The sequence below is a fragment of the Mchenga conophoros genome, linkage group LG7 (assembly GCF_057382185.1).
Source record: "Mchenga conophoros isolate Kocher_MC1m ecotype Shallow Benthic linkage group LG7, M_conophoros_male_GT1.1, whole genome shotgun sequence".
NCBI classification, from domain to species: Eukaryota; Metazoa; Chordata; class Actinopteri; order Cichliformes; family Cichlidae; genus Mchenga; species Mchenga conophoros.
In genome coordinates this window covers 20,225,447-20,234,826 of record NC_140532.1, presented here as the reverse complement: position 1 = coordinate 20,234,826, position 9,380 = coordinate 20,225,447, and the positions used below count along the sequence as shown (strand labels likewise).

At 38.9% G+C, this 9,380-nt stretch overlaps 1 protein-coding gene across 1 annotated transcript; it reads left to right on the top strand.

Annotated features, from left to right (window-relative positions):
* Positions 1–6,026: 6,026 nt before the first annotated feature.
* On the top strand, positions 6,027–9,113 carry LOC146570042 (interferon-induced transmembrane protein 2-like). The gene is made up of 2 exons (XM_085281130.1): positions 6,027–6,334; positions 6,580–9,113. The coding sequence occupies exons 1-2, from the start codon at positions 6,110–6,112 to the stop codon at positions 6,784–6,786; spliced, it is 432 nt and encodes a 143-aa protein (XP_085137256.1). The 5' UTR covers positions 6,027–6,109; the 3' UTR covers positions 6,787–9,113.
* Positions 9,114–9,380: the final 267 nt, after the last annotated feature.

The following is a 9,380-nucleotide window of genomic DNA, read 5'->3' as shown; positions in this document are numbered from 1 at the left end:
TCTCTGTATCTATGAAGCGCCTTGAGGCGACTTTTGTTGTGATTTGGCGCTATATAAATAAAATTGAATTGAATTGAATTGAATAGATGGAGGTTGGTAGTTGTTGAAGCTTGTTTTTCAGGGTCAGAGGTGGGTCGAGGTGAAGCTGTGGAATAGAGGTGGGTTTTGATTATTGATTTTCCGATTAAAATCTATTCTAGCTTGAATAACGCAATATTGATTCATTAAAATCCTGAATGGATTTTTACATATAAATTTATTTTCCCAAAACGCCAGAATCTCAGGTTAAACCCCACAAAATTTCAACAACCACCAAACAGCTAAAAACATAAACGAGAGCAGGTGCACAGATTCTGCACAAAGACATAAACACAAAGTGCGCTTTCAGCCAACAGCTCACAGATTCTGATGCATCTGCGAGTGTGTTTATGTCTTTTTTGTGCTAGATTCTGGAGCTGTAGGATTTGCCTGTCTCCTAACAAAATTGACTGAATGAGCAGCAAAAGAAGATCCAAACTACACTTCAGATTTTGCTTCACATAAACATTGTCATGAATTCCCTCTTACTTTTGCTGTTTTGTTTCCACCATGATTTACTCACACTTACTGCACAGCTCTCTCTCTCTCTCTCGGTGTACTTCAAGAACAGTTTCCTATCTAAAAATCTCTGTTTTCTGCACTATTTGCTTTCTTATTACGTGGAAGTCTACCGTTGTTGGCCGCTGGTTTTTTGTTTTTGTTTTTTTAACTGACTTCCGACAAGAAAGTCTCATTTCTTCATTTCTGCTGTTCAATACTGAAGAAATTTAAACTTAGTCTCTAATTATTTAAACCTCTGCTCTGCTTCACTTCAGCAGCATCAGGTAATGTTTATATGTTGATTCATGGTTGTCTTCTGTTTTTGTTCTACTGCAGAATATTTTTAAGGTGATTATCTGCTGTAAAAAGCCAGGCCAGGAAAATCTCCTTTGTGTTTTTTCTGTGTATTATCATCAGTTACTTTGACTCAAAGGCATCTGCTGTGATGCTCACACCTCTGACGTCTTACAAGTGTCAGCTTTCTTTTTATAGATATAAAAATATGGATATGTACTGATAAATGATCAGAATTATAATATTTCTGACTGTCTAATGCAAAATATCCCTGATTCAAATTGAATTGAATAAAATCGTGGATTGAATTGAATGGGGACCTTGTGAATCGGAATCAAAACAATTCTAGAAATCAGTGACGATGCCTTACTGTGGAATATTTAGCTCGCCCAGGTTATAGTTCTAATGAGGTTGATGGTGTTGGTCTGTCATTTTGCTTGTGGAGGAGATTGATCCAGTTCCAGTTTTACCTGCTACTGACCCACTGAGACATTTAATATCATTTTTCATCCCTGTCCCTTCTGTACCATTTGCTCCTTTTATTCCACATGCAACTGTCCAATATACAAATCAGCGCCTGGGATTAACTATTAAACAAATGCACAGACTGCACAAACAAATAACTGCAACTCACAAAGAACTGCACCAATTACTATGCCAAATTACAACTTGGCCTATGGCATCAATTCTTCTTCTTGTCCTTAGCGGGCGACCAGTGGCGGTGGTCTGCCGCGCAACCAGTATGCTGCTGTAGGTGCCCCAGGTTCTCTTGCTTGACCAACGATTATCTTCCACGCTTTTCGATCTAAGGCGATGGTTTTTGCCTGCTCGAGGTCAAGTCGAAGGGCCTTCAAATCATCCTGGATTTGTTTCATCCATGTCTTCAATGGCATGGCATCAATTAGTGCATAAATATACAAAAACTATCAAGTTACAGTCAAAATACATAAAAATCATTAAAGCTGCGGTCAACAGAAAGTTTTGCCTCATGCTCACCCTACCTTTCTGCTCATCAACATCAGGTGCGGTGAACAGGTGAGTGCAACCACATTTATCGTCTACCACACCCATGAGACACGCCCCACACCCGTGCACCAATACAGCTAGTCCATTTAAACCAACCCACTTAGTCAAAAAAGGAGCAACTCATATGGCTCCTACAACTAACATGGTTGAACATCCTGGATTTACAGGAGTTTTTGCAGATGCACAGTTCCTACAACAGAAACAAGTTTTACCCATAGAATGTCAGTTTCTTCCTAGCGTTTTTACTGTTGCACTCATTTTAGCAATAGACCCAAAACTTTTATGCAGTTTGCGAAAGAAAAACATCAATCAATCAATTTTTATTCATATTGCACTTTTAAAAACAACTGTTGACTAAAGTACTCTACAGTAAAATAATCAGATAAAATTTTAAAGGAAAGTAAAATAAAAGATAAGAAAATAATAAGAATAAAATAATGACAGACACATACAGAATTAAAAGCCAAAGAGTAAAAATGGGCCTTTAAATGAGTTTTAAAAGTATCCAGTGTTGGAGAGGTCCTGATATTTAAAGGCAGTTTATTCCACAGTTTCAGAGCAGTCACAGCAAAAGCCCTATGTGTTTTAATCTAGACCTAGGGACAACTAGAAGCATTTGGTCTGCAGACCTCAAAGATCTCGTCGGAGCATACCAATTTCAAAAGATCAGAAAGATATATAGGAGCTTGTGGAATGCTGTCATGTAGTCTATAAAACAGTTTTGTTCAGTGGCAGTCAATGTTCCCTCTAATTTTTCATGTTTCTGAGTGTGTCTTTTTCCGTGAGTTATTCTGTCTGTCCAGCTCACATCTCCAGTGGTTGTACACGCTGTCATTAACGTGGCTTCACTCCACATCAGCCATGCCGCTTTGCTAGCTAAAACACCAGTGTCGGCGCATAAGGATGCTATCATAGCCTGTCGACGTTGATTAGCTGCATATATACAAATGTGAATCGCATCATTGGCTGGACTATGGGATAAGGTGGCATCGTTCTAATCCCATACTGGAGCAGACAGTCACTTGCTGACTAACACTGCAAGACAGAATTGTTAACGTATATATTTTAATTTCAATTCAGGTTAGATTTTTTTGTGGCAACACAGATTTTCTCTGCGCAGAGACCGTGCCAGCAGTGCGCAATTACGCAATCTTAGAGGGAACATTGGTGACGGTTACCCTGGCTGCACACTTATTTTTGTCAAATACACACTGTTTATTCACATCTTCTCAGTTTCCTGTCTCTCTGTATGTTTTTCCCCTTAAACTGCTGCTGTTAGATGTAGTGTGTGTGTGTGTGTGTGTGTGTGTGTGTCTGTGGTGGTGGTGGTGGGTGGGGATAAATACATGTTCCACCAGTTCTTCAGAAACAGGAAACAGTTAATCTTATTTATACAGCAGTGGATGCGAGTCATATTTAACCCTCTGAAACATTCTGTTCACTTTCATTAAAATTAGGCAGGTTAATTAATTCTTTGGTTTTTTTTTTTATTTTCATCTTTAATCTTTTGTTGCAATGCTAGGTACCCCATAAGTTGGACATTATTTGGACGTAGTGTTTTCAGTGGGAGAAACATTTCATCATTCATACAAGTGACTTTTTTCAGTCTCAGCTGACTACAGGTTTCTCCAACCTTTTTTGTATAGCCAAATTAGTTTATTGGACGCATGACCATAGACTTTTGTGAAAAGCAATGAAACTTTCTAGAGAGTACGCTCCATGTATTATGCTCAGTGGCAAACTGAGCATAATGACCTGCAGTTATGAACCACTCTCTGACAATAACGTGATGCTGAAAACACTGTGTTATGATTTTTTGAGAGACTGTATTTCCATGTTCTTTGTCTAAGGTCAAGTCTTTTGTTACCCAGATACGCATTGTCACCAGCGGGAGGAAGAACTGCTGCTTTTCTTTGCCATATCACCACATATATTGATTCTCACACACATACTCAAATAGATACTGTGCAGTTGCACTTCCTGTGTGTCCTGTTATCTTTTCCCCTTGATCTCACCTTCTTGCTTTTTCCCTCAAGCTCTTGTACCTGCATCTGTGAATGTCAGGCAGGCTTTTTCTTTTGATGTCCTCGTGGAGACCAGGCCTCCAGTCAGCCCACAATGTGCGCATCACTTTATTTAACATACGTCATTCACACTCGTTCCTACATGTACTTTTGATTAATGATAATCTTAAAGTAATCCAGCATCACTCATGTCATGATCCTGGGTCCTTTTGACCCAGCGTTTTGTGTTTTCTCTTCGCGATTTTGGTTCTGTTCTTCCTCTGGTTAGTGTTTACTCTGTTCTGCTCTCCTTTCATGTGCAAGTTCCTGTTTTATTGTGAAGGTCTGCGTCTTATGTGAGTGTTTTCAGTTTGCCTCCCTAGTCTCGTCATGTTTATCACTCCCAGCTGTGTCTCCCACCTGTGTGTCGTCTCCCTCGTCGCCGCCGCTGCCTTCCGCGCGGTCGGCCCCCTGAACTGTTTGGACTCCTGTGCGGTCGGCCCCCTGGCCGGCCCCCTGAACTTTTCTGTTTTGGACTCGGTTTTCCTGTGCTTTGGTGTGCTTTTCTCTTGGTTTTGGTCTTGTGTTTTGTTTTTCTTTTTGTCTTCTGGTGCTCCTGTTTTGTTTTGCCTCGTGCCCTCCGTCCTGGGCCCCCTCCGCCCGCCCTGGTCGGGTTTTCTGGTTTTTTTTGGGCTGTCAGGAGCCAGCCCTTGAGGGGGGGGGGGGTTCTGTCATGATCCTGGGTCCTTTTGACCCAGCGTTTTGTGTTTTCTCTTCACGATTTTGGTTCTGTTCTTCCTCTGGTTAGTGTTTACTCTGTTCTGCCCGTGTGTTCCTGTATCCAGTCCGCGTTTCTTAGTTTGTGTCCTTTCATGTGCAAGTTCCTGTTTTATTGTGAAGGTCTGCGTCTTATGTGAGTGTTTTCAGTTTGCCTCCCTAGTCTCGTCATGTTTATCACTCCCAGCTGTGTCTCCCACCTGTGTGTAATCTCCCTGTGTTCTCTGAGTATATTTAAGTTGTATTTTCTGTCTTAGTAGTTGCTGGTTCGTCTGTGTTGTTTCCCCTCGGTCTCCCTGCGTCTCTCCGTATGTATTTCCCCGGACCTCTGCATCTTCGTTTCTGGTTTGTTTTGTTAGTTTTACCCAGTTTAGGTTTTCCTGTTTCACCTTCACCCACGCCATTGCTGTTTGTATTTTCTTTTGTTAAATAAACACTCACCTGCTCCAGAGCTGCTGCCTTTTGGGTCCTTTTCTACATTCCACACGGCTTGCCCCGGCAATCCGTGACAACTCAGGACATACCTAATGCAAACAGAATTCACTCGCATCATTTGAATGCAGCTGAACTCATAATCTCGATAATAGATTATTATCTCGATAATACGTTCATCAGTTCAAAGTTCATCAGTGGGTTTAAACAAATCATTTAAATTTCAAACACAAGACATTGGTAGGTTATGACATACAATTTAAACTATACATTAGTATTTACATGAGCTTTGCCACTTTGGAGTAATGCTGATCATTTGTTTTCTTGAACAGTGTGTATTTCCTCAAGTCTTCAATCTGCTATGCAAAGCTGACTTTTCAAGCAAAATTTGTAACAGGTTAAGTGTGTGGATTCTGTCTGTCTGTGGATTTTGGAGTGTGACTGTTTGAGGTTGTAGACAGGTGTCTTTTATACTGATAATGAGTTCAAACAGGTGCCATTAATACAGACAACAAGTGGAGGACAGAGGATCAAAGGTCTCTCAGAGCCAGAAATCTTGCTTGTTTGTAGTTGACCAGATATTTATATTCCACCATAATTTTCAAATAAATTCTTTAAAAATCAGACAATATGATTCTTTTTAAGTGGGACGACTTGCACAATTGGTGGCTGACTAAATGCTTTTTTGGCCCACTGTAGTTTCATCATCTGAGGAGCACAACATCAGTATTACATTTAAATCCAGCTAATAAACTATACCTGGCATTGCTATGAATACATTTTTTTTTTTGCAGGTTCATATTTAGAAATGTGACAGTTTGATGCATTCTTAGTGTGTTATTGTATTTTGTAGTGATGAAATAGTTGTAGATCTGGTTTTCATGAGCTTCCTGTTCCAACCCCCAAAAGCTTCAAAAGCCACAACTTGTGGTGAGTCTCTTGTTCTTGTACAACTTTCTCCTCTCCACATTGCAGCTGAGCTGAGAACAGTTTGAGTGATGAATCCTCCAGATTACCCGACTGAAGACGTGCCATTGCAGGGCGTGAATTATGGTGGACTCCCTATTCAGCCTGCAGTGGTCCAGCAGACTGCTGTGAACATCAACACAGATGTACCAGTCATCATTGAATACCCGCAAGACCATATCATCTGGTCAATCTGCTGCTTTGCCTACGCAAATCCTTTTTGCCTTGGACTTGCAGCTCTCATTTATTCCATCAAGGTGAGTTTATGGTAACAAATTTTAATTTCTTAGAAGTGTTTGTGTGTGTGTGTGTGTGTGTGTGTGTGGGGGGGGGGGGGGTCAAAATAAAATGGTACAGGACAGAGCTCAGTAAAATAAAACCTAAAAAGTGAGAATAAGTTAAAAATAATAGAACAAATGGCTGACCAGAAGTAGTAATAGCAACACAGGAAATGTCAGATATTAAAGTTTTTAAAGTGTATAAAATGTTTTCATCCTTCCAGGCCAGAGACAGGAAGGTGGTTGGAGATGTGGATGGTGCACGACGTTATGGCTCCACTGCTCGCTGTCTCAACATTATCTCCACAATCATAGTTTCTACTGTGTTCTTGGCTTTAATAATTGGGATTACTGTTCTCACTACTACTATAGTTTCATACAGTACTGCTATTTTAAATTCACCCAGAGAACAGTATGGGTTTTCGTATTAAAATAAATTTTGCAACCTTCTATAACTTTTTAAATGCATCATCTGGGGGGGAAAAAAAGCCATTTTACAAAAATCTTAAATGGAAGTCTTCTCTATTTCTTTACTGACAAGTTTTGTTTTCAGACTTTGTTAGTTGATGCATAAATCCTGTTAGTAAATCGTTAAGAAATAAAAAGCTTCACATTTCAATAAATGTCTCTCTATTTTACTGTGCTTTACACAGTTTTGACTACTTATAATTTTCTTTTCTTTTTTTAACTTTCTTTTTTTCCCCAACCGGTAACATAGTTTAATATCATGAGTGGGGAAAAGGGCAGAGTGATGTTTTCCTTCTCTGAAAATAGATAAAGTGACTATGTTTCACTCATGTGCATTTCCAAAAAATACTACAGCAGTTATAAATTTAGTTGGATCAGATTTTCAAACCAAGAAATGTCCCTGGGCCAGACATTTGAGGCAGCTTGTAAGCAACAGGTAACAATAAACTTCAAACCAATATAAAGGAACTAATAAAAGAAGTATTATTTATTCATTGTTTTGCTTTAAAAGTTGATCACATCTGAAAATATGCACAAGAATGCATGCATTTAAATAACAAATGAATTGTAAACGAACAGAATCTGAAGTAGTAATAGTTTTTTTTTTATTTAAAAAGCAATAAACTTTGCCCATATCGGACATCTGAATGTGCACAACATTAATGATTAAATCATATCAAAGCCATCACTGCAGAAACCCATTACATTATACACACAAATATAACAATTACATCGTCACCCTGATGGAACATAATTTTAATTTTAAGGCAGGCATGGCTTGTTACTCATCCAGTATATTCAATTTTATTTGTTGTAGCCTACATATATGTTAACATGTAATTACTCTGTTGACATTAGTGGGAGAAGTTATTTATCCATTTTTTGTTCTGTGCATTGAATGGGAGCTGATTTTTATTGAGTGTGTGAAAAACCTTAATCACATTTTTACGTTGATCCAAACACACTGAGGATGACTGCAACTTTGATAAGGCAAGGCAAGGCAAGTTTATTTGTATAGCACAATTCAACAACAAGGTGATTCAAAGTGCTTTACAGAGACATTAGAAACAAGAACAAGTAAAAAGCATGATTTAAAATTGATTAAAACAATCAAACTAACTAACTCATTAACAAACAAACAAAACAGTATATAAAATCAAAACAGATAAAATCAGAAATAGATAAAATCAGTAGTTAAAATGTTAGTTTTGAAATTTAAGCTTAAAAGTGTGGATTTGGTGCTTTATTCAAATGCAGCTGAGAACAGGTGAGTCTTCAACCTGGATTTAAATAAACGGAGTGTTTCAGCTGATCTGAGGCTTTCTGGGAGTTTGTTCCAGATATAAGGAGCATAAAAGCTGAATGCAGCTTCTCCGTGTCTGGTTCTGACTCTGGGAACTGATAAAAGACCGGATCCAGATGACCTGAGGGATCTGGAAGGTTCATACTGGGTCAGGAGGTCACTGATGTATTTTGGTCCTAAACCATTCAGAGCTTTATAGACCAGCATCAGAACTTTAAAGTCTATCCTGTCACGGTTCTGGGTCATGTTGACCCAGCTTTCTGTTTTTCATGCTTTGGTGTTTTTCTAGATTATGATTTATGATTTATCAGTGATACTGTTTTGATTATGATGATTATTTAGTAGACTTTGGTCAGTGTCAAGTCTGTCTCTCTCTGTCTAGTCCGTGTCTTAGTAAAGTGTGTTTTGTTTCCTGTTTTACTTTGAAGGTTCTTGTTCCTGTCTGATGTCAGTGTTCCAGCTTTGCTCTCCCTGTCTCGTTAGGTCTTATTTCTCCCAGCTGTGTCCCCCTTCTGTCTCTAATTCCTTGATGACTCCCTCAGTGTATTTAAGCCCAGTGTGTCTTTGTGTCAGCGTCGCGTCGTTAACGTCTGTTCACCCCTGTTCACCCTCACTTGCTGTTTGTTCATGATTTCCAGTCTGCCTGCGTCTCAGTTTAGAGTTTTGTTTGCTTTTGTGTAGTGATGGCCAAATGAAGCTTTCTGAAGCACTGAAGCTTGTATTGAAAAACGGTTAATTACTCGAAGCTTTTCAACACAGTCCTCTCTGGTGACATCTGGTGGCCAAAAATACAAAGAGCAGCTTGAATCCACAAAATAAAACCAACTGCTTCATTACGATCGCCTACTCTACACAGTGGAGTTTTGTCTGATATTGGGCCGCTGTTGTGTTGCTTTGAACCTGTATTTTTTTTGGTGGTTAAAAAAATGTGTTTTATTTGTTTAATAAATAGTTTTGACCAGTAAACTCTCCTTGTTTAAACATGCACCATGGTGTGGTCTTCCTTTGCTTGTGAGTTCTTGATGTTAGTAAATACAATAATTGAAAAAAATACCACGTTACATATAATATATACATATAATAATGTACAACACATTATGGAGTATGCTTCTGCTCTGAGGTCCTGCCTCCATGCACTTATGCAATTAATCGCTAGACAGGTGCATTTATAAATAATATTATATTAGGGAAATTTTCCCAGACATATTTTTGACCTGGGGGTAGAATTGATTGTGAAATGGAAAGGAAAATGCT

Excerpts from the sequence above, each read along its gene's own strand:
- LOC146570042 (XM_085281130.1), top strand. The coding sequence starts at position 6,110 with ATGAATCCTCCAGATTACCCGACTGAAGACGTGCCATTGCAGGGCGTG. Across the intron at positions 6,335-6,579 it reads CTCTCATTTATTCCATCAAG|GCCAGAGACAGGAAGGTGGT; the intron begins GTGAGTTTATGG and ends TCATCCTTCCAG.